This window comes from Melospiza georgiana, chromosome 2 (assembly GCF_028018845.1).
Source record: "Melospiza georgiana isolate bMelGeo1 chromosome 2, bMelGeo1.pri, whole genome shotgun sequence".
NCBI classification, from domain to species: Eukaryota; Metazoa; Chordata; class Aves; order Passeriformes; family Passerellidae; genus Melospiza; species Melospiza georgiana.
In genome coordinates this window covers 111,795,899-111,820,084 of record NC_080431.1, presented here as the reverse complement: position 1 = coordinate 111,820,084, position 24,186 = coordinate 111,795,899, and the positions used below count along the sequence as shown (strand labels likewise).

At 41.1% G+C, this 24,186-nt stretch overlaps 1 protein-coding gene across 1 annotated transcript in view; it reads right to left on the bottom strand.

Annotated features, from left to right (window-relative positions):
• OTC (ornithine transcarbamylase) overlaps positions 1-24,186 on the bottom strand; it is a 35,310-nt gene that overhangs the window by 5,014 nt on the left and 6,110 nt on the right. The window contains exons 3-9 of the mRNA XM_058045586.1: positions 23,313-23,451; positions 22,655-22,736; positions 14,424-14,511; positions 8,527-8,680; positions 1,013-1,135; positions 261-314; positions 6-155 (exon numbers count right to left, since the gene is read on the bottom strand). Of these exons, the coding sequence (XP_057901569.1) occupies positions 6-155; positions 261-314; positions 1,013-1,135; positions 8,527-8,680; positions 14,424-14,511; positions 22,655-22,736; positions 23,313-23,451 (790 nt within the window). The remainder of the gene's footprint in view (positions 1-5; positions 156-260; positions 315-1,012; positions 1,136-8,526; positions 8,681-14,423; positions 14,512-22,654; positions 22,737-23,312; positions 23,452-24,186) is intronic.

The window sequence follows — 24,186 nt, the reverse complement described above, 5'->3', positions numbered from 1 at the left end:
TTTACCTGCATTGTAATCTGATAACCTTGAAAAGCCTTTAGTCTTTCTTTCTTCTCCTCCTCTTGTCCCATGCTTATCCAAGTGTCTGTGACTAAGACATTGGCACTGTCTGCAGCTTCCAAAGGGTCTGTTGTGAGAAGCAACTTGGTACCATACTAGAGTGAATAAAATTAGGAAAATCTTTAAGACAAGGAACTTCATTTATAATGATAATAAACTCTATTCAAACTATTCTACTGGGCTGTTTCTTAGGCTCCTACCTCTTTGGAGTTCTGTTCACTTATTTTAGTTATCCTGAGGTCTGGTTCAAAGCCCTGACAAAAGAGATGATGGGTAAGACATCATTAGACATGTGTTAGATCTTCACTAATCAATAAGAACAGTTAGAAAAATACTTATTGAACCATTGTGAACCATTGGCCATGGAAGAAGAATACCTTCAAAACTGTAAAACTTGAGGAAACTGTTGGTTTTGTTGAAAGTTTATTTTGGAGATAAAGTGGTGAAAATTGTTCTAAAAATATAAGAAAAATGTATTTTGACAATTACAGAATTAAATGCATATACAACATTTAATTTTTTTTGTTCTAAACTGATTTAAAAATATTTTATATTGTATTACAATGCAATATAAAATGCTGCACATTCTAAAATGCTGCACCACCAATTTACATGAAATGAGACGCAACACTTCCACCTATCTGAAACAGGCCTAATGTTTTTTTTTTTTGGACAGGGAGAGTACATTGGATGGCTTTGTAAGGCTTTATCAGATGGAACTGTGATCCTCCATGATTTATACTCCTGTCATGTATTCCCATTTCTGATGTTGGACTCAGTGGAATCACTCCTGCTTTGCATCCGAATAACTGGATTTTGTACCTTGGTTCTGAAAACAGGCACTCGGGATAGATGCAGGCACCCCCAGCTGGGCCCCTGAGCCATGCCTGAGTGTTTGAGACAAGCCTGGTGCAGTTTGCCTTCCTTTCTGCTCGGGTTTGCTTTTCCTTACCCTGGGAGTGGCAATCCTCAGGTGCATTCCCAGCTTTGCAGCGCTCACCATGAAGGAGTGCAGGACGTTGTTGCCGTCCCCGATCCAGGCCATGGTGAGCCCCTGCAGCCCTCCATAGTGCTCCTGCCAAAGCAACCACAAACCCTGGGGTTACATTCCCGAGGAGCTGGCAGGCTGATGGACAGGAGGGAATGATCAGAAGGGTCTGTGCAAAGGCAGCTGGCTGCCTTCAAGTGCTGCCTGCATGGAGCACACCTGGAATTGCTGCTCCTGCAGGATGGTCATGGAAGGGAAGCCCTCCTGTTGTACAAGAAGGGCCAAGTGCTGCTGCTTCCCCTGGAGAAGGACACTGTCACAGACACATTTTATGAAAAAATCCTTTCCTTAGGATTTTTCTCCTGAGAAGCTGAGAAGCCTCAAAAACAAAATGTAAACAATGATTATCTGCTGCTGAGGAATGCAACAAATAGATCTGTGATTGGTCTCCAGTAATTGTTTCTGATTAATGGCCAATCACAGTCAGCTGGCTCAGACTCTCTGTCCGAGACACAAGCTTTTGTTATCATTCTTTCTTTTTCTATTCTTATCTGGCCTTCTGATGAAATCCTTTCTTCTATTCTTTTAGTATAGTTTTAATGTAATATATATCATAAAATAATAAACCAGCCTTCTGAAACATGGAGTCAGATCCTTGTCTCTTCCCTCTTCCTCGGACCCCTGTGAACACCACCGCAGGACACATTGGCACATGTGAGAAGGACACATTGACACATGTGAGGATGACACATTGGCACATGTGAGGACACATTGGCACATGTGAGAAGGAAACACTGGCACAAGTGCCACGTGGTGAGGCTCAGGCTGAGAGATTCAGCAGCCGACACAAAGTGATTTTAGCATCGCTGATGAACAGCTGTTCTTTGGACCTCATAAACATCAGTGAGTGTTGGAAATTATTACTGTAGAAACAGTCTAAACGCCTGGAGTGGAAGTCCTTCCAGCTTTCCCCCAGACTGTGAAAATATCCCAATTGAGGTTTGCTCTGGCTTGGTTGCCTCTGCACACTGTTCCCTGTGGCCATGGCAGTGCCAGGTCCTGGGGGTGCATCTCCACCCCCAGCTGCACAGGACAGCAAAGAGCAGCACTCTGAGAGCAGCTGTGCCACTCATGGCCTGCAGCATTTGTTCTCCACTCTTCAGCCAAAGAGTGCAGGGATTTAAAAAAAAAAATGTGGATTACCCAAACTTGAAACAGCATTACAGAGTTAACTGTGGCTTTGCCTGGCGGCACTTAGAGCCTGGCCACGTGCAGTTACTCTGTCCCTCCACCCCAAGCAGATAAGGCCTAAGGAGGAACAAGAGTACCAGGAGTTACATCCAGAGCAGGACAATTTGAGGCTCCTTAATGGGCCTTGTTTTAAATATCCTTGTTTATAGGCACTTAAGCTGCTACCAAAATTTTTACAAAGACATAACCAAATTCTCCTATAAGCCTGCCCAGTAAAATTCTACCTCATGACTTGAAACAAATTCTGGAGAGCCTTTTATTCTTAGTTCAAATCTGGGCCATGCTACAATTGCATTGTAGTAGCTGGAAGCCAGACAGTGTTTCAACACTTTGTGTGACATGATTCAATGCTTGTCAGAGAGGATAAGCATCCGCATTGTACTAAGTGGCAACCTTGCAGGCAGTTGCAGAAAAGATGCCAAAAGACCAAACAGGAAAAGGGCTGGGACCACCCCCTCCTCTCCTGGCAGCAGCTTCTCCTAAACAAATAGTTTGTGAGGTTGTTCTGGAACAAAGTTATTAGCATTTCTTTCAGTGACCACAATTTTGAGTCAAAAATAGTAGTACTTGAAAATTGAATGACATTAAAGTAGTGTAAATACCTAGACTGGATAGAGTCCTAGACTGTTCAGGTTTAAGGGCTAAAACTATGCTATTGCAAAAATATTGCTTTTCAGATAAGTTTGTTAACAGCAGGCTCATTGGCAGAGGTTGGATGCAAGGGCATTTACAGCAGAACAAATCAGGACTGTGTGGACATGGAAGTCATTTCAGTATAACCATTCTGCAGGTCTCCAAGGATCTTTCAAAGTCCTTCCACATCTCCTAGCAATAGTGCTGCTAGGAGAAGGCCAAACTGAAGCATTTATTTAAGGTGTTGTTTCCATTTAGAGCTTAGTGATAGCTGAGACGAGAACCCACAGCCAGAAGCAAGTGAGACAGTCCTGAGTTCTTTTCATCTCACTGTTTAAAAATAGACATCTCAGCCTTAATACTCAAAGCATTGACTAGAGTCACAAATACACTGCTATGTTAAACAACTTCACCTTACTGCCAGCTGCTGCTCTGCATTAAAAGAAGCCCAGTGCATACTAAGTGCTCTCCTCTGTTTTCCCAAGCTGCTGGCTGTTACAGATAAAATATGGAGTACTGGACGTGTCTGTATAATGATCCCTGATATGCAGTGCAAATTGCAAACCGCATCTGCAGTGACTACTGTGTAGAGTGGACATCGCTGAACTGATTTTAATGAAGATGTTTTGCTAATGGAAAGAGTCATAGCAGGGCAGAATCAAGCCGTGTGTGTGCCAGTGAAGCCTGTTTTGTATCCTGGGCTAGGCTTTATGCTGCCACTGGTGCACTGCTGCTGTAATTCAAACCTCTTCATCTAAAGCCAGATCACTGTGTCTGTGACTGTACTGCTTATAAGCAAACACATCCCCTCAGCTTCCAGCAAAGATGAGGTGACTCTGTTGGTCAGAATCAGAAAGCTTGGAGGCAAAACAAAAGCTACAGTAAATAAGACACACTTCCCCTCCCACCCTCTCCCTCTTATAGTATGTGCTTACACAATCACACAGGTGAAATCCTGCTGAAAGTGTTTTGCCATGATAGTAACACTCTAAATTAAATGAGAGCCTTTACAATCAATACCTGCTGCTCACCAGAACCTCTGAAGAAATTTCCCCTTTGCATCCCTCCCCAGTTTTTACAAATTATGTCATATTGATGTAGGCTTTACTCCTGCATGGGTGCTCTGCAGTTTCACTCTACATTTGGAACATGACTCCTAGTAAATCCACACAAAAAATAACACATTTAGAAAGTCTAGAGCCCTTCTCCCTTATGAAGGCTCTTTGACAAAGTAGTTATTGCTGCTGTAGTGCCATAAATCTTGCCTGTGTTATTTTCATGAAAAATCCCAGCTAAATAAGTAATACCAATTTTACATTCAATTTTCTCACCCTCGTGTTGCTTTTATAATGTTTCACTCTGTTCTTATCCATGGCTGCAGTGTATCAATGTAGGCAATTCTTGGAGAAAATCAGTCTGCTCAGTGATTTGACCCTGCTGTATGTGTGGAGAAGCCTGGGTTAACTAACTGGGGACATTTGTGTCTGCCTCTGCCTGGACTTGCTTCCAGCAAGACCGAAACTCTGACACCATTATAGATTAATTCTGAAATGTTTGACCACAACTGTCATAACAGCCCTCAATTAAAACAAGCTTTTGAATAATGAATCAATAATCTGTCAAATTTTAAAATGGAATGCCAGGGACTAATCAAAGCTTTAGCCCTTCAGGAGACAGTGCAATCCAGTAAATGAGAAAGTGGGCAAACTTGGATCTTCTGCTTCTCAAACTGGGCTTAAGGCAGATGCTGGGCCAGTTCTTTCTTATTCCCTCACTGGTTTTTGTCCTGGTTATTGATGCAGTATATTTTAGAAGATCAGGACAGATCTTAGTTGGGATTTCTAATTGTTAGAAAAATAAGGATGATTATGGTGATGAATTTGAAAATTGTAATAATTTGAGGTCTTGGGATCACACAGCAAGGAGAATTTGAGAATATATTGCAGCCCTTTTCTAGCTGGGCAGCATTATTTGTTATGCTGTTTAAAAAGAAACCACCGATGTATTTCTTATGCCAACCGTTGCTTTCTGAAAAAGAAAATTCCCCCCAGACCAGTGACATAAAAAGCTAGTGGCATATGGATCCACTCTAATTACCAGTCTGGCCAGCTAGAAGCGAGCTGATTTGGCCAGTGACATTAATATCAATTGAATCAATGTCAATAGCCAGGCTGTCTCTGGAATACAGATTGTGTGATGCTGCCCTCCAGCCACGCTGGGCAGAGCAGAAGCTGAGCCACAGCTCCTGCCCAGGACACTGAGAGGCACTGGGTGAACTCAGCTCGTGGCTGTTTCAGAACAAGCAGGGCAGTTCAGGGGCTCAGTGTGTGCTCACAAACTCACAGTCTTTAAAGGATAAATCCCCAAATCCTCAAAAGTAGGTTCTTTATGTGTTTGCAACCATTCCAAGTGGGTTATAACTTGAGCACGCTCAATTCAACACAACCTTTAAGAAGGAAGATAGTGTATATATAGGTTAAGTAAAACATTTTTCTTGCCTTAATGGAGGGCATTAACCCTGAGCACAATATTAAAGGACAGAGCCAGCTTAGACTTCAAACACATGAGGGGATCCAGGTCGCTCAGGAAGAAGGCACTGGGCAGGAAGATGCTGAACCTGAGGAATCTCACCCCAATATCCATAACAGGAACACACTGCATGATCTGAAAAGAGCATTTCCAGGATGAGAATTTGCTCTGAATACAGAATGAGAATTGACAGCCCTGAAAATAAACCAGCTGCATTGTTTGGGGGATGCAATGGACTATACTAAAATAATGATGCCAAAATGAACCTGTGAAAAGAGAATAGAAGCTATAAACAAGAAAACATTTTTTCAAAACAAACCATGCAATTATGTAGTTTCAGACCAAAGAGAAAGTTCTTGAGGAGGGTTCAAGAAGGCACACAACTAAATTAATAGAATATAGAAAATGGAAGAAGAAAAATGTGCTAAACATGAAGAGGACCAGAGTGCATATAGAGCTGCACTGAAAAACAGAGAAGAAAAAAAAAGGAAAATAAAAAAAAGTACATATTGGGTATGTACTGACAGCAGGGAGGAACAGATCCAGGCAGGAAAATATTTACAGGGATAGGGAAGAGACATTTTTTAAGGAGAAATAAGCTGCACAAAATCTCTAGTTACATTTAAATATTAGGCTAGCAGTCTGTGCCACTACTGTAGTTTGCATATATGTATAAATCAAATAAATTGCCTTTGTATTGCACAGAAACAGTCTAAAAGTTATGTATGGTCTTTCAACTCATTTAAAGAATCAGTGGTACCATTCCACATCCTTCCTGTATTAATCTACTTGCAGGCAGGACTTGGATGACATCTTGCTGAAAATCCCATAAGAAACTTGATTGGGGTAAGTAGCAACCAGACCCTGTGGCTCCCACCTCTTCAAGAGTTAATCTCACTTCTGTGGCCTGGCAAAGTTCATTATATGATTAAAATGTTGTTTCATTACATGCCACCCCCGTCTTCTCCAACTCACTGTACAGTGCAAAGAGGAAAAAAAGGGAGCAGAGGGACAGAAAGGGAGAGTTCAGGCAGTGCCATCACCCACAGGGAGCTGCTGAGAGCTCTCCCCTGCCTGCCCCTCTCTCCTGGATAGGAAACAGGAATGGAAAGTGAGTCAGCAGCCAGCAGTGCAACATGCCCTTGGCACAGCAGGGTGGCCACCCAGCTGCCCTATAAAGATCTCCTGACAAATTTTGGGCTGAGGAACACACTGGAAAGAGTCAGGGAGAGATGGGTAGATGGATGAAATTGTGCTCTGCTTATTGGGCTGAGTGTGAAAGTGCTGCAAATTAAAAAAAAACTTCCTCATCTGTATAAAAGCTGAGCCATTCTTTGTGATCACTGTAAGCGCTCATTTTGTCATGACACCTCTCCATGTCTTTTGTTTGAGCACCAACTGCTATGGACCTGTTTCTTCATCACCAAATTCATCCTCCCTGGTGTTTGGTGCAGCAAGAACACCCACAGCTGTTGGTGCTGCCCCTGGAATTCAAGCCAGGGAAGAGTGCAGCCCGGGCTCATATTCACCTGGAGCTTCTGCCACAGCTGTCCTGTGCAAGGATGCAATGGAGGAGCAGAGGGTGATCAACAGGGCATGTTCCCATCCTGCTGCTTTCCACAGGCTTCCCCCTAAGATCAGTGCAGAAAGAGATGCATCTCCAGAAGGTGACTGGGATGCTCATTGGACTCTCTTCATTAGCTGGAGGTGGAGTAGAGGGGAACAGCACTGTGAGCCTGGGTGCTGGAGTCAGTCAGTGGCTGAGACAAAACCACGTTTAGGAGCAGAGATACCCATGGCTGTGTGGGCTGGGAGTTACAGATTGCTCTGGTGAGTGTTACTCACAAGTGATAAAATACTGATTAATAAGGTGTTTCCAAAACAGAACACCCCACAAAACACAAACAGAAGATTCTCCTGACTTTTGTTTGCACACAGCGTTAACAATAAAATTATGACATTCTCATAACAGCTTACTGTCTCTTATGCAATTTGAACATTGAGGCTGGCTCAATGTGATCTCACAAATCTCCCTTATCCTGAGGTCTGTAAGCATTTTAGTCTTTAGTTCACCAATTTTTGCTGGTCTCTTCACCATGAATATAAAAAATTTACAAAAAATTACTTAAAATAAAAAGTGATTTTCACCAAACACATGAGCTTCCAGTACTTAAGGTGTAAAGCATGAATAATTTAATATTACTCGCACTTGATCTTTTCCACACGCTGAATGTCCCATAGCAAAGTCCCCAACAACTGAGAAACATAGCTGAATAAATCAGAAAATTATTCTGCCCTACCATTTTCAAGCAGTGTGGTTTTTATTCATTCAGAAAGTAAACAAGGTCAGAGGAGTTCATCATAGTTGTCAACCAGCCCTGCAGTATAATAATCTTTTTTATAAGCCAGATCCTCAACCGATTGTAAAACCATACAGTCCTTCTGTTCACAGATAAACATCTGGTATTCTGTGTGTGTAAAATATTATCCAGTTGTCAGATCCACAGTTACATTAGATGAAAAATAAAAAATACAATCTCTTATAACTGTTCTTTGAGGTGAGAAAGGTTTAAACTGGTTAAAGTGCCTGAACACTAAGTGTTGGTACTGGTAACATTAACTTGCTTATTCAAAACAAATTTGTTCAACCATTTCCTAATACATAAATAGTGATTCCTTTTAAGATATCCACAGATTAGGGAGGAATCAAGAGCAAACTACTGAGTGTTTTTAAGCCAATGAAAAAATCTGCTGGCTTTGCCTGAGCAAGATTCTCATCTTTGTCTTAATATGTACAGCCTTCTGTACATTCTTTGGATTGCAGACAAATTCCAATACAATACTTAATTTTATGCTTAACTTCAGTCCCCCACTACAGCTGATAGAACTATGTAATTGTTTTAAATTAAACAGGTCCTTAATTATATTGCTGGATGAAGATCTCTTTAAACAACAAGTGCCATATAATTGCTACTTTGAAAAACCTAGAGATAAATGGATTTGAAGATGACTTCCCCAAATACTCACTAAGAATTAGCAAAAAAAAAAATTGTTTATATTTTTACCTGAAGAGTTAGGTAATCAGCTAAAATCTGAAGAGGATGGTATAAATCAGACAATCCATTGATTATTGGGACTGTGGCTTCTTTTGCCATTAGGTCCAGATCATTATGGTTATAAACTCGAGCCAAGATTGCATTTGTCATGCTGGACAGCACCCTAGAGATGGCAGAAAATACTCAAGTCAAACATAATAAATATACCACTATTGCACTCTTCACCATGCAACACATAAATATTTATGAGAAATGGTAATGAATCAATATTTTTCAGCTATCTGAATAATTTATCATGCCTGCAGAACTGACTCAAATATAGTCATTTAACAAGCTGCTAATAAGTAAGAAGTTTCACTTCCTAACACTACTATAGTAAGTAAATGAAAACTGCTGCTCTATTTTATATTCTTTCCTCTTTAGCTTTTCATTGTAGTTGGAACATTGATACATGTTAATCTCTCTGAATAAGATAAGAGATTGTGTGATAGTGTGACAGTTAAAGAATTGGATAACCTCAGAAGAGATAAGGTATATGATTTTTTTCAGTCTTTTAGCAAAGAACAAATTTAGCATTGACTGAATATTATAGACTCTGTATGGTAGCCTGACTTTGTGAGGATCAGCAATACAGATCTTAGATTACCACAATTGTTTACTGATCTTAATAAACACAGAAACACCACAGGCTGGGATTGTTGGTCTGCTTTCTCCTACCTACACACCTGTGTATTGACTCACAGGGTATCAGCATTCAAGTAATGCCCAAATTTCAAACTCAGAACAAGGGAAGGGGTTGCAGAAGCCCCTGTACCATTCTGGCTTTAACTTCATTTGCTGAAGTGTGAAAGACACAGGAATTAGCATAGTATACTCTGAATTTTTTAGATAAATTTAATATGGATTGGAGCTCTTAATTTCTCTGCATTTCTGTGTTTTAATCAGGCCCTGAAGCTTGACTTTGAAGTAGCATTTTGTGTGTTTTCATATTATCTGAAATAGGACCTTGAAACAAAACAAGGGAGGACTGAATTAGAAAAATGTGGAAAAAATCCTTGCAGTATCTGCCTTCCTGATTAGCCATGGCAAATTCTTGCATCTCCTCTTGTGGAAATAAGGCTGTTAGTACCATCATCATCAAGGGCTCCTGATGAAGTCAGTTATAAGAATTTTCTACTCATATCAGACATTCCTCACACAAGCAAAGCTCTTATAAAATTACAAGATTTCCTGTAGAGCTCTCTCTGAAGAAAAGACTGTCAATAGAAGCTACAAATGAAAAGGAGGAACTGAACAAGGTATTTACTGATTACAAAGTACTGGAAGAGTTACTGTTGGTGCCATTATTTCTTCTCAGCTCACCAGTTCCTTTCTCAGGGGGAAACCTGTTTTGTCCTGAGCTGGTCATCAGGGATGTGATGCATGGTTCCTTTTGTTAGCCCTCTCACTGGTGGACTCCCTAAACAAGACACAGCCAGCCCCCAACAGTCAAGGAAAGGGACAATCATATTGGGAAATGGCTCACTTTTCTTATAGCTTTCTTTTTCTTTTAGGATGTCAGCTCAGCGGATTTCTATTTGACACTGATGATCAAGAAATTAAAGAAGATGGTTCCGTCATAAGGAATGCCATTAGGGAAAATTCAGTCATAATCACCAACTAGTGAAAACTGCTGGATTTTCATCTTTAGTCTGTTGGAAGTAGATATCAGATCTATTAGACACCTACCAGCAGGACATCAGACTTCTGCCAGCATTTCTAGATGTCATGCTTTACAGTAGGAAAATCAGTGGTAAACTGGCTTTATTCTTTGTGAAAACAAAATGAAACTGCACTTGGGGGAAAAAAACCACAAATAACCCTCACCTGGAGGTCTATGATTACAGGGGAATGATTAAGTCTCTGGTAATTTAATCAGTTGGAAGGAAACTGTGTAAGGCTGGAATTGCATAGGAAAAAAAGTCCTGAATATATAAAAGAGTCTTATCAAAGGTGAAGTTTTGGAAGCTGAGGGCTGTAAGCACAAGTTCATCAGGTGACTACATTTAATGTTCTTATTTTATCAACTACTAGGTCTTTCTCTCTTTTCATTCCTTTTCAAAACCATGAGATTATCAACTTCAAAATCCCAGAGCCTGGAAGTATATTATATTGGAACACTGACTACATTGAAATGTTGCATATCTCTCTTTTCAAAGTAATTTTTATTTCTATGGAGAAAACCTGATTTTTTTTTCCTCAACTGTATCCTCTGAGGAGTCCAAAATGAAACACAGAGTATGCCATTTTGGTATGGCAGACTTTTGAATTTGAAAATGGGGCATTTGCATATGTTTTGTATAGAATACTGCTATGCAAGGTAGTTTTGCTTTTGTTTTGACAGTTTATATCCATTCAAAAGCTTTAAACTTCTCACAAAACCACTTCACTTTCACTCATAGTCTCACAGGGACAGACAATGGATGTGTTCTCAGCAAAATAAACCCATTCCCCATAAATGCAGAGATTAATGCCCTAATAATTCCAGTGGTTAAATCATCCTATGAGCTCTTCAGAGCTCCACTGAACCTGATGGCCACTGAGCTTTAGTGGTGCCCAGTGGAACTGCTCTGCAGTGGGAAATCCAGACACAGTACTTATATTTCATTTCAAGTGATAGATCAGACATGTTAAACAGCACTGAAAGGCTCACAGCTCCTTAATGGGCGGAAACTTTTTGCCACAGTGTCAGCATAAATGTAAATGTCTTGTGAAGCATGGAGAAACTGATTTATGAGCAGGTAATAAGTCACTAAAAATATGTTCACAGCAGCAATGCTTTCAACCCTCACCTGCAGCAGTTCTAATAAAACCTGTGACTTTTATGGATCTGTGCCCCTTTTACTTTAAGTCTCAATCTCAAATACTTCAAAGGCCCTCAGAGCCCCAGACACATGCCTGTAAATATTTGAAATACCCTCTGGGTCTACTACAGGCATTCTTTTTCTGTTCTTACATTATCTGAATGAGGTTGGGATGTCATCTTTCATTCACAAGAGGCACCAAGGAATTAACACTTCAGTTGTTCTTTTGGGTAAACTACTCAGCCTTGATTATGCAGTCAGTAGTATTTCTGCTAATGACAGCAGGAGTGGAGCAGAGCACTGGGACTGTAAGGTTTTGGGAAAAGCCCCTGTCCACTGTAGCAAGTGAGAGTTGTGACTGAGCAGAGGAGCAAAATCCCCAGGTAAGAGTCATAAACAGGGGCTTGTCCTGGAGGAGCAAGCAGTGACAGAGAAAAGGGGGCTGGAGGTTTATTTGGGAAGTAGATATTGTAGGAACTTTATCCACAGAATGGGAATGCCTTCAGAATGGCTGGAAGGTTTACTTGCTTCTATTTATTGCCTTGTTTCTTGTAGTTTATTGTCTGCCTTTTTCCTTTTTTGCTTGTGCAAACAAAGGTCATTCAGGACACTGTAAACAAAAGATTTAATGTCCCTTTACTACACATTTGGGAAGAAGAAGAAATGAAAACTAGTTTATATTACGCATATCCGTTTTTGTGTCAGATTTGCTGTAGGATGGGCATCTGACTGGCAGAGAGGCTGCAGGTGACAGTCCTGCATGGCTGGTGGGACAATGCTTGCAGAGGTTATTACAGAAAAATGCTTTGGAAGGGCCCTGACTTCATCCTTGCCCTTCCTGCAGGTTTGGCTGCTGGGGTTTACAGCCAGCTTTGCAGTAGTGCAGATGAGAGCTGCAAGGTGATCAGAGAGGGAGCACCTTGCCGCCAAGGAAAGGCTGAGAGAACTGGCATTATTCAGCCTGGAAAAGAGAAGGCTCCAGACTGACCTAACTGCAGCCTTCCAATACTTGAACAGAGCCCACACAAAAGATGGAGAGGGACTATTTAGGGGCTTCAAACTGACAGAGAGTAGGTTTAGATGATTTTAGGAAAAATTCTTGACTGTGAGGGTGGTGAGGCTCTGGCATAGGTTGCCCAGAGAAGCTGTGGATGCCCCATCCCTGGCTGTGTTCAAGGCCAGGCTGGATGGGACTCTGAGCAACCTGGTCTAGTGAAAAGTGTCCTTGTCCATGACAGGAGGGTTGGAACAAGATGATACTTGAAGTCTCTTCCAACTCAAAATATTCTATGAACACGATGATATTTAAAGTCTCTTCCAACTCAAAATATTCTATGATTCTGTTGTTGCAGCTCACTTTGATTCTGGCAGATTTATGTATCTAGCAGAGAGTTAAGCCTAGTACTTCCAGGCCTCAAGGGACTGAGATTTTTACTTTCTACTATCAACACCATATGTCTTCCATTTCAGTAGTAAAAAAAAACAAGGAAGGAAAATTTAGAATGTCCTAATGTTTGATATTTTTTCTTTAATTTTTGTTGGATTTCACCGCAGAGAACAGCAACACAGTTCTCAAACAGTGGTATTCAGCAAGAGATCTGTGGTATTCAGCAAAGGCAGTGGAACTCATCTGCCTGATTTGCACATTTTGAATCGAGCCTGATGACCTTGACACTGCAGATCTTTCACCAGAACAAAAAGGACCACTCAGACACTGCTAACCTTCCAACAGCTGGGCCTGACTGAATCGACCTCAGGCTGCAAAAGGACTGCCTAGAAAGCAGGATAATGCTAAGGCTGGATGAAGCTTTAATAGCTGGTGTGCCATGGAAAACAGCAGGAGCACCTGCAACACAGGACCTCATGTTCCGCCAGCTTTCTGCAACATCAGAGACTGCAGAAAACCTCTGAGCTCAGGACCTCCCTGCACAGCAATGGAGACAGGCTGCTCCCCACCCCTGCATGTGGGACTGGGCATGACTGGCATCTTCCAGGGATGCCAGAGAGGGCAGGGAGCCACAGCCCAGCCTCCACAGCAGTCCTGGCAGTGGGTACAGCTGGGAAGGAAGCTGCAGGAAAATCTGAAACTGGCTACAAAATGTTGGTCCAGCTTCATGCTGCTGAAATGAGGGGATCAGAAAGGCCCTCAGTGCCACCCTGCCACTGCAGGGACACTGCTTCAGCAGGCTAAGGCCCACCAGCAGCTGGCCTAACAAACATAAATTGTGTCTTTGTTTTTTGATTTTGCTCGAAGGGCAGCAGAACCACAAGGTTTGATATTGGATTGTGATGCCATTTCCTGCTTCAGTTTGAGTCTTGTTAGAATATATGTGCTGTCATCAGTGGAACTGCATGACTACTGAGGTTCATAAAATTGTTCCATTAGTAAATGTAGCTCTAATTAACACTCTATATGCCAAAATAGTTCTCAGTGCGGTGTCACCGTGATATTTTCTGAAAAATCCCTTCTCCAGGATTTCTTCTCCTGGGAAGTTGAGAAGCCTCAGAGAAAAATGTAAATAATAATTATCTGATTCACTTCTCCTGTATTTGCTGCTTTGGAATGTGGTTTGGAGATTGTTTACCAACTGGTGCATGGTTGATTGGTTTCATATGAATTGTTTTTAATTAATGACCAATCACCATCAGCTGTGTCAGACTCTGGCATCAGTCACGAGCTTTCATTTTCATTCTTGTTAAGCCTTCTGTCTGTATCCTTTCTATTCTTTAGTATAGTTTTAGTATAGCATTATGTAATATCATATCATATCATATCATAATAAATCAGCCTTCTGAGAACATGGAGTCAGATTCTCATCTCTTTACCTCATCCTGGGGACCTCACAAACACCACAGTGTGGGAAGTGTAGGATAGCTTGAGAGGATGGAATAAAGTTTTACTGAGCTACAGATTCTGTGAACTGATCTGTAAATATGTAAGAAATTTGGACTAGCTTCTGACATTTTCCAGAAAGAAAGTATCAGCTCCCAAAATTCTGTAAGACAGGTGTCAGCCCAATTACCAACCAAATGCAGTGATCAATCAAGTGACATTCTACCAACCTTGCTGTATCTGTGAGACTCTCATTAGTGCCCAGATGTATATCTTGTGTTGTAAGGAAGGAAGCATGTCCTCCAAGAAGAGCAAATCCTACAGTGAGGAAAAACGTAAAAAAGAAAAAGAAATGAAACACTAGCACTTCATATTTGCAGCTAAGTTTAAAAATCTTCTTGATAGAAAATACATTGTCAAAAATAGAAGTAGAACTCAGCAGGACATCAAAATGTTAAAATTCTTAGCATTTGACACAGAAAATATCAAATAAATGTGCTGTGGAATAACCCCACTCAAATGTATTTGTTACTGAAATCCTTGGCCATGAGTTCCTATCTGTGATCACAGGAACAGTGATTCCAGCTCCAGGGCTACACATTGCCACAAGCATCACTGTTGCTCCCTGTTCAGAGCCAGGTAATCCATTCATCACGCTGCATTTCTGCTTCATGGGGCTTTGCATCCTAGAAGGACCATCAGAGTCACCTGGTGCATTTCCACATCCTTGCAAGGATCAACATTGTCTTTCATGTAAAGTCAGGCAGAAAACCCTCCTCACAACTGTAACAAACCTGAATTTGGTCTCAAATGACCAAGTGCCCTAAAAATGATAATGTGAGAGAGAGAAGAGGAAAGGTCTCAAGCCCTGCCAGCATCCCTCTACCTTGCAATAATTAGGAATTTACACGGAGGTCCAAAGAGCTGGATGGATTAGGTATGAAGAGTAAAATCCATTCCTGAGCAGGAAACCATGGAAATTTGAGCATCATTTAAGAGAAGAAAACACTTTGGGGAACTTCAGAGGTGTCTGAACAGTGTTTTGGATGAAAAAAATTACATGTTAAAGGCACATCTCTGGTTCTCTGCTGCTTTACTTTAATGGCACCACCAGTAGAAAGTTATAAAAAGAAACCATCCGACACAGACAGGGAAGAAAATATCTTCTTTTCACCAACATCTGAGTCTCTTTGTCTTTGCCTGGTTTAGGTCTGAAGCCTCTTTCCACTGAATCTGAGTGTAAAGTCCCTCATGGCCACACATTGGGAGGATAGGGCCTGATGGGGCTGTTTTATGAACTGTCACAGATGGTTTAGCATAATCCTAGCATGGGGAACAGGATTCCACAGCTGGGGATGTACAAAGTGTAGGATCTGAACTGGGCTGTATGTAGCCTTGTATGGCATTTTCTGTGTGTTAAGAACAACTCCCTTCTAGTGCAGAAATTTTCTGCAGGCAGATCACTGGCATTTCTGATGGAGGAAATTGCCAGAGAATCTTAGCATGGACAAACCAGCCTTGTTGAGACAACACTGTGGGGATGTGAGTCTTTTATTGTGACAAAAATCTAGAAAGAAGCCCATCTTTATATTTATATTTCCAGGAAGAGAAAAGCTGCACACAGCACAGTAGAGACCCCTACTTTGTTTACCAAACTGTGATGTTGTGGAGATGCTGATGAACTTCGTGCTGCTAGGAAACAAAAATTAAAAAGAGAGAAAAGAAGAGTGGAAAAGGAAGAAAAAAACAGAAGAAAAGGTCAAAAGCTGCTCAAGCTGGCTGTATCCATTAGATGGCACTGCTGACAGATTCAGCACTGTGGCTTCAGCACGGTGGTTGTACAGGTCTGCCATGGATTAAAAACTTCATCCCACAGTTACTCTTTAAAAGAGGATTAATCCAGGACTGAACACTGAAACCTTTCACAGATAAAACCAGCAGGTACAGGCAGCAGGTCTGGGCCTCACAGCTGGGCTCCTTACACAGAGCAACCCTTATTAACTTCCATGTCCTGCCGGCAGCAGGGATGAGGAGAGGTCTTCTGCTTTGCATCAGTTCAGCCAGCCTCGGGAGTTTAAAATACAATAGATAAAAAAAAATAACAGCAAAACATTTTCTTTGGACTGCCTCAATTTCCTTAGATGTCAGATTAAAAGTAATGATGCTCCAAGTCCCACCTAAAGGGCAAATTTCTGCTCCCCTAACCAGTGTAGACTCATTTTATTGAATGGGCCCTCTTAAATTTCTTGTTGTTTTCATTAAGGATTGCTCCAAATCTCAACAATATTGCAAGTCACACAGAGCAAACTTTTAGAAATGAAGCACCATTTATTCTACTGTTACTTTTTTCACCTCCCCTCTGCAGCTCAGACACAAACACTGTATTTAAAGGACAGCGTATACAAACTACACATTACAGCCTGTTTATTCTGTGCAAAATTTTAATTGAGGACCTCAAGGATGAACTGTCATTGGCAGTAACTTTTCCTTCCCAAATTCTTGTGGATTTTTTTGAGTCATATACAATTATGTCAGGTATTTATTCCTGCAAGATACACACAATACAGCAGCTCTGCATTTTAGGATTCTAAATGCATACACTTTTGTAGATGATTTGCAGTCCAGGCATGCTCCAATGGACATATTCTGTTTTCTAGAAATGATGCCCAGGTAAAAAACTGGAATCTGAACATTCATTCAGAATTGCCAGACGTGAGGCAGCCCAGTCAGAGCTGCCACCTGGAGTCTGTGTACATAGCAGAGCCCTGATGTGTTGGGCTTTCTACTCATGAACCGGCCATCTGTGCAGGGCCTGGCAACATATTTCCATACAAAACTTTCCAGCTGGAAATACAGGAGCTCTGTGCTCTAGCTTTGTATATAGTTGCAGAGACAGAATATTTTTCAGATTCTTTCATCCAGACTGCCAGTAGAAAGTGAAAAAAAATGATGACTTTTGAAGGTACGCAGGCACCAATTCAGCATATAAACATTGGAGTGGTGTATTAAACTGGGAGATCTAATCCTTTGTTGTCACAACCTGGTCATATCCAAGGCCACATGCTAAATATTTATATGAATTGTGATATCTTCAATAAACTACTACATGTTCATACTGCAAATCCAGCATAGATTACTACCTCTTGTCCACAATTCTCACTACTGTTATTTATCAAAATACACAGTTTCACTCCTCAGGCTGTGGCACATTATTGACCCCACTTATGCAGACTCTTTCAGACAGGACATGAGTGAAATCTTCATGCCAGGCTGTCCCTGCTGCATGGGCCAAGAGGGACAAAATGAATCCTGTAGTTCACAGGTTGGCTACACAGGTCTGGAGCTGTTACCTGGAGAGTCATCTTCTCAGACTCAAAGGAAGGATCTTCTTCAGAATTTCAAGACATATGGATTTGCATTTATTAATTTCCTCATTGCCTGCCTGGACTTACAAAGTAGAAAGTATTTTTCCATTTAGACTGATAACAAAGAACTCTCCTAGGCAGAAATTGCAGAACGTTCTTAAAGCAGAAGCTAAAAACTGACAAGCAGTTTTTAAAAGTTATTTTTAAGCTAGTCTTTTAAGTGAAGAGTAAACTAAGGTGCATTTGGACCTTCTGTAATGCGGCCAAGCTAAATAATACTTAGCCACTCCAACAGAAAACAGACCCTGTACCATGTATTATCATCCCCACTTTAGTTCATATGCTACAATGCAATTACTTCTGTGATTCTGTGTAGCAGTCTTTAGGCATGGCCATCATGTTCCTCTCCCCACACTGTGTAGGAGGAGTGAATTGGGAGTAATTCCACTAAAGCCAGGGGCACTGAATCCCCCTAAAGCTGTTAAGATCTTGTATATTCCAATGCACAACAAGAGAAGGTAGGCTGAGCTTTCCTACCTGCCCTGTTTCCTCTCCATTTCTGCTCTGTGAAATATTGTCTGCATTCAGTGTCTGGGAAATGCTTGGATTTATTTATGACTTATTCACTAAAACATAACTGCAGCTGTATATTTTAAGAGCAACAGTGACAATCAGATTATTTTACACCAAAGCTATAACAAAAACAGGGCATTCAACTTGTGCCATGCCTGAGGATGTTTATTTTACAAGTAATATATGACCATGTGAATAGTTCTGTTTTCAAAAAGTACACAAAATTTTATGCAGAATGGGTATGGGATTCTGGCTGTGAAGAGCTGACATTTTCCAGTGTAATAGCAGATATGTCACATTTTCCAATAAAATGGCCAGTGATAGAAATAAATCTCCTAGGCTTGCAGAACTGGATTTACTTTGCCACTACTCTATGGAAGTTACTTCTAGTTCTGCATTAAACTTACAACATCACTACTTATCTTAGAAATAGTAAAATTATATGGGTTTCAGAAATACACATTGGGACAAGATTAAAGAGGCAATTAATTATACCCCAAAGAGAGGTTTATTATTCAGTACAGTTGCAATGTCATTAGAATAAAACAGTTCAGAGAAACAGGATGTTGGAAAACTTTAAATGTCAACTGATCTATTACAATGCATCATAAATTAATGTTTTGATAATCTTCAATTAATCTTGACAACTAGAAGAAATGCAAAAAGGTCACTCCTAAGTTAAAGGGCAAGAATTCAGGCCAAGCTGCCTCACCTCAATCTGTGGGAAGGTGATGAAGCAGCTAATCCTGGGAACCATTTCTAGGCAGATTAAGGACAAGAAAATTGTCAGGAATAGTCAGCATGGTTTCACCAAGAGGAAGTCATGCTTGAGCAGCTTGATCAACCTCTGTAATTCCATGACTGGCCTGGTGCATGAGGGGAGGGCTGTGGGTTTTGTCCGCCTGGACTGCATGGTGTCCATTGACAGTGAATCCCATGAGATCCTCCTAGCCAAGCTGAGGATGCCTGGCTGGGTGAGCAGAGCATGGGATGGCTTCACAACTGTCCAATGGCCAGGCCTGAGAGTGGTGGCCACCAGCACAAAGTCCAGTTGGGGGCCAGTGACCAGCAGTACCCTCAGGGTCCATTTGTGTCTAGTCCTGTTCAACACCTGTGTTAAGGGTCTCGATGACCCAGTGTGGTTTCAGCAATTCTGCTGTTGACACAAAACTGGGAGGGGTGGCTGGTACATCATAGGGTCATGCTGCTGTCCAAAGGGATCTTGACAGGCTGGAAAAATGGTCTGACAGGAGCCCCATGAAGTTCAGCAAGGAGAGATGCAAAGTCCTGCACCTGAGGAAGAACCACCCCCTGCACCAGGATGTGATGGGGGCCTCCCATCTGGGGAGCAGCTTGGCAGAAAAGGACTTGGGGGTCCTGGTGGACAGCAAATTGAACATGATCCAGCCATGTGTGTACCTGGATTTCCAGCAGGGGTGGTAAATGGTGTCCTGGACTGCACCAGACAAATACTGCCAGAAGGTGGAGGGAGGTGATCTTTCCTCTTTATACAGCACTGGTGACCTCAAGAGTCTGGATTTGGGGTTCTCAGTAGGAGAAATGTTGTTATATGGGATACAGTTGGGATGTCCATGCTAACAAAGGCTAACAGAGATGGCTGAGGGACTGAAGCATATTTCATATGAGAAGTGTTCCAGATTGCAATGCAAGATGTTTTCTATTACCATCTATATGGCAGTTGTCTTTTGTCAAGTGGGCAGTTTGCCTTATCTCTCTCTGAGTGATCACAATCACTCCTCTCTTGGGAGGGGACATCTGCTGATAACAGATAATTGGATGTCACTGCACGGCTGATAAGAGCTATAACATACCATTGGGAGATGCTCCGCCCAGAGGGAGGAGCCAAGCATTCCTACCCAGATATAATCCAGAGGTTTTGAGACACCAGCACGGCTTTCTCCACGGGATTGCCCAGAGGAACAGCAGCTGCCTCTTCTTCCACTGGATCTGCAGAGGAAGAATACATCCTTCTCTACAGATCCCCCTTGCTCCAGCAGAACCACACCTGACACTGCAATAGGGCTGAGCCACATTTCCAATGGGACTGCCACCAACACCCTGACCCACAGGGTGTCAGGTTGTGTTCTGACTCTGTCAGTCTTGTTCTAGTGTACTGCATTGTTTATTTTATCCTTTTATTTTCTTCCCTATTAAAGAACTGTTATTTCCTGCTCCCATATTTTTTGCCCCTTAATTTAAAATTTATAGCAATTTGGAGGGGTGGGGAGGGTTTACATTCTCCATTTCAGGGGAGGCTCCTGCCTTCCTTAACAGAGTCCTGTCTTTCCAAACTGAGACAAGAAGAAAAGCTGAGAGAGCTGGGACAGCACAGCCCAGAGAACTGAAGGTTCAGAGGGAATATTGCTCATGTATATAAACACCTGAAGGAGGAGGCAAAGAAGACAGAGCCAGGTGTTTTTCAATAGTGCAATGGGCACAAACTGGGAAGATCCTCCTGAATAAAAAATTTTATTTACTGAAAAGCTGATTGGGCAATGGCATAGGTTGCCGCAGAAGATTGTGGAATCTTCATCCTTGGAGATATTTAAAAGGCTTCTGGACATGGTCCTGGACAACTGTCTCTATAAGACCCTCCTTGAGCAGGGGATTGGACCAGACGACCTTCAGAGATTACTTCCAACTTCAACCATTCTGTTTATTTCTTTTTCAATTATGTCCTTCTTTATAGGCATAGGGACAGCAGGAATTCTGAAAACTCTTCCATGATGTTAGCATGTCCCAACAAACTCCTAGACACTGCACAAGGAAGGTTTTGTAATCAATGCTTTCCAAGTCTCTGCTCTGTAATGAAATGCACTGATTTAGCAGTTCCTGAGAGTTGCAAGGTTTGTTTAGATTAATCTCCTCCCCGGGACCTTGCCCTACAAGTGACCTTTCTCAAGTTATTGAAGGGGCAGCTCTTGGGAAGAGCTATTTGAGATGACTCAGGAACTTTATAAATAAACACTTCAATCCACTGCAATTGTCCACTTTCACTAGACATTAGAAAATTGGTATTAAATTATCTTGTTTAGCTAAAAGGAACACATGTGGCTCCACATTTGTTTTGAGTTAGAAATTCCAAGGAGGGAATCATTTATGTTAAAAAAGCAGCTGAAATGTATAGAGTTTTTGTGGACAGAAAATACTTGAGTCTGCCTTTGAAGCAAAGTCTTAGGCTTAACAGACTTAAGACCAATTAACTGAAGGTGTGAAGTTAATGCACAGAAGCTAAACTGCATTAAACTCTCTTGTGGAAGCTCTCACTCAGAAATAAATTTCACTGGAACTTAATTCTCCCTTGGATGAATTTATGTGCATTAACTCCCATCCTTAAGTTAATTCATTTGAACTTTCCTGAGCTTCCCCCTTCCATGAGCCTTCAAAAGCCAAGGACTAAGCAGTGTTTCCCTCAGAATACAGAAGAATGAAGGATAAACAGATCCAGAGAATTCATTACCTGGCCATACACCAGGATGGCAGGAAACAAGAAACTGGACTAAAAACTCAGGAATTAAAAGGTGGGTGGTCTTCACAGAGAGGGAATGCACATTAGTAAGTCCTCATTATCAGGAGAAAACAGAAAGCAAAAACATGGCTGCTTAAAGAGAAGGATCAGCAGGCAAATGGCTGTGCCAGACAATACAAAGGCAAATTCATAAATGCTTGGAATTAATGTATCTGCTTTTTCCTTCCATTATTTTTACCTTCTCTCTTACAATTTGTAAAGAAATGTGAATACTCAACAGGTTTCCTATTCTTTCACTAGGGAGAAGTGAGGGATACTGGGTCAGCTTAAAAGAGAGAAGAGCAAGTTCTTCTTGATGTATCACCAGATCAGAGTTATTTCTTGCTATGAATGATTGATTGATGAGTGATTTATTTCAGCAGTGTCATTGAATTCAGAACAACTACCATGTAAATAAAGATACCATAGGTACATGTTTCAATGTTTCAGGACTGTAACCCAAAAGAAAAATGTTCCAGTGCCTGATATGATTAGGCTAATATCCTTGAGTCTCCATCAAGTTATCTTCTCCTGTAGGTAATCATGTTAATTTTTCCCCTGAATTTATATCAAGGCATTACTGTATTCCCAGCCTAAGCACGTATTTTGAAATGCAACAATGGTAATGCATATAACATTAGAAAAATATTTATTAGAGCTTGCAAAAAATTAAATTTGTCATGCTTACTGTAGTAGATGCTAGGAAATGTACATCTTGCCAGTACAGCTGGGAACTTACACCAGAAATACTTATTTCTGCCTATTACATTATTTCTGATTTTGACAAAATTTCAGTGACCAGAGCCATGTGCTTGTGAAATTATTATGCAAGGTGAAACACAAACAGCCTCCATTCTTTTCTTATTTTTGCTTTCAAAGTTTAGATTTCTCCTGAGTAGAAATTGCTAAATGCAAAATTATGCAGTGTTTTTCAGTACATACTCAATGTATATAGTTTGATATAAAGTCTCACTGTGCCATTGCTCAGACCTACCTGTTTCTGCAGATAATCTTGTTCTTGTGCTTCTCTTCTCAAAAATCATGGCCAAAGATTTGCCTTCCATCAAAGGCAAATACTGAAACATGAAAAATGAACTTATTTCAATTTTATAATTGTTATAGTCTTTAAATTATTAAATACTTCTTGCAAAATTTAATTCAAATTAGAAAAGTTCCAAAAGTGGGGTTTCTTACCTGTAGTTTTGTTCTCCTGCCCTTCAATAAATTTACTAGCAGTGGAAAGGTTAAAGGCAAAGAAGTAATTCTAGGCCCAAAAGCAACTGCATTTTGGCACTCAGTTTGAGCCAGCATTAAGGAGAACTCAGATACTAATTTAATCCCATGCAGGGAAGTGTATTTGTTTGCCACATTTAGTGCTGCATGTGTGGATGGATGGGGTTATCTGACAACAGGGAACTTGCTGCACAAACCTGTTTTACCTTTCCACTCACAAAGTCCTCTGAAGTGTTTAAAGAATATCTCTGGACACTTTGCAGGAAGGTTCTTTGATTTGCAGCACATGATTTACAGTATTTAAGACCTCAGGAGATTTTGATTAGGACATGACAGCTGAAAGGCTTTTTCACAGTACCCTTCAGAACAGTATTTATTTCAACATCTGAGGAACCTAAATGACAGTTAAATCATTTTACCTCTCCTTTGTGCTTTATCCTTTGTTTCAAATCTGATGCCATCCACAGCAAATACTTCAGTTCATCAGCTGTGTAGTTCTGTAGAGTAAGGAGGTCCCGACCTTTCAGATCAACATTCATTTGAGCTGGTGTCCCATACCTGTGTCAAAAGAGCAGAAAATGTGTAATTTTTTGCCATTCAATGCTAAATTATACATGTGCTAAAGCCAGTGACCAAGAACCTGAAATCTCTCCCACTCCCTCACATGACCCAGCTGGATCATCCTGATAGACTTTGTTAATTAGTTTAAATAATTAACAGATGTGGTCAGACAGGCACCACATGCCACTATGCACTGCATCTATGGCCATTGCAACTATGTTTTAAACTGTGTTACAAAATGTACCTTAGATGTGATTTCTTCTGTCTTCTGAGATGCATATGGCAACTGCATGCTGCCTGTTAAATAAAGTCAGAACCTGGAAAAATGACTTATGTGTAGGCCCCAAAGCTGGGAACAGAACAACAGAAATGGATCTTGGTGCTGTTTCTCCCCTTTTTGCTGTGTGCATGAGTAGACACTTGCCACATTCCAATCCCACTCTCACAAAAGGTGGCGTTTCTATAAGTGTGTATGCAATCTCTTCATTACATTGGAAAAAAGGGTAAAAAAGCCCAACAAAACAGCCTTGCTGTACCACACGAGGCATTCTGGACATGTGGTGCTTATTCAGCGTATTCTGGCCTCCATCCAGATTTAGGACTTCAGAATCACATGAAATTGGATGTTGATAATCACCCACAGAAGTTACATGATCAAATTTCCTCTAGATTAAATGAGGCATCTTAATGAAAGTCTTGTCCAAGCCCCTGTTTCACAGGCTAAAGGTTAAC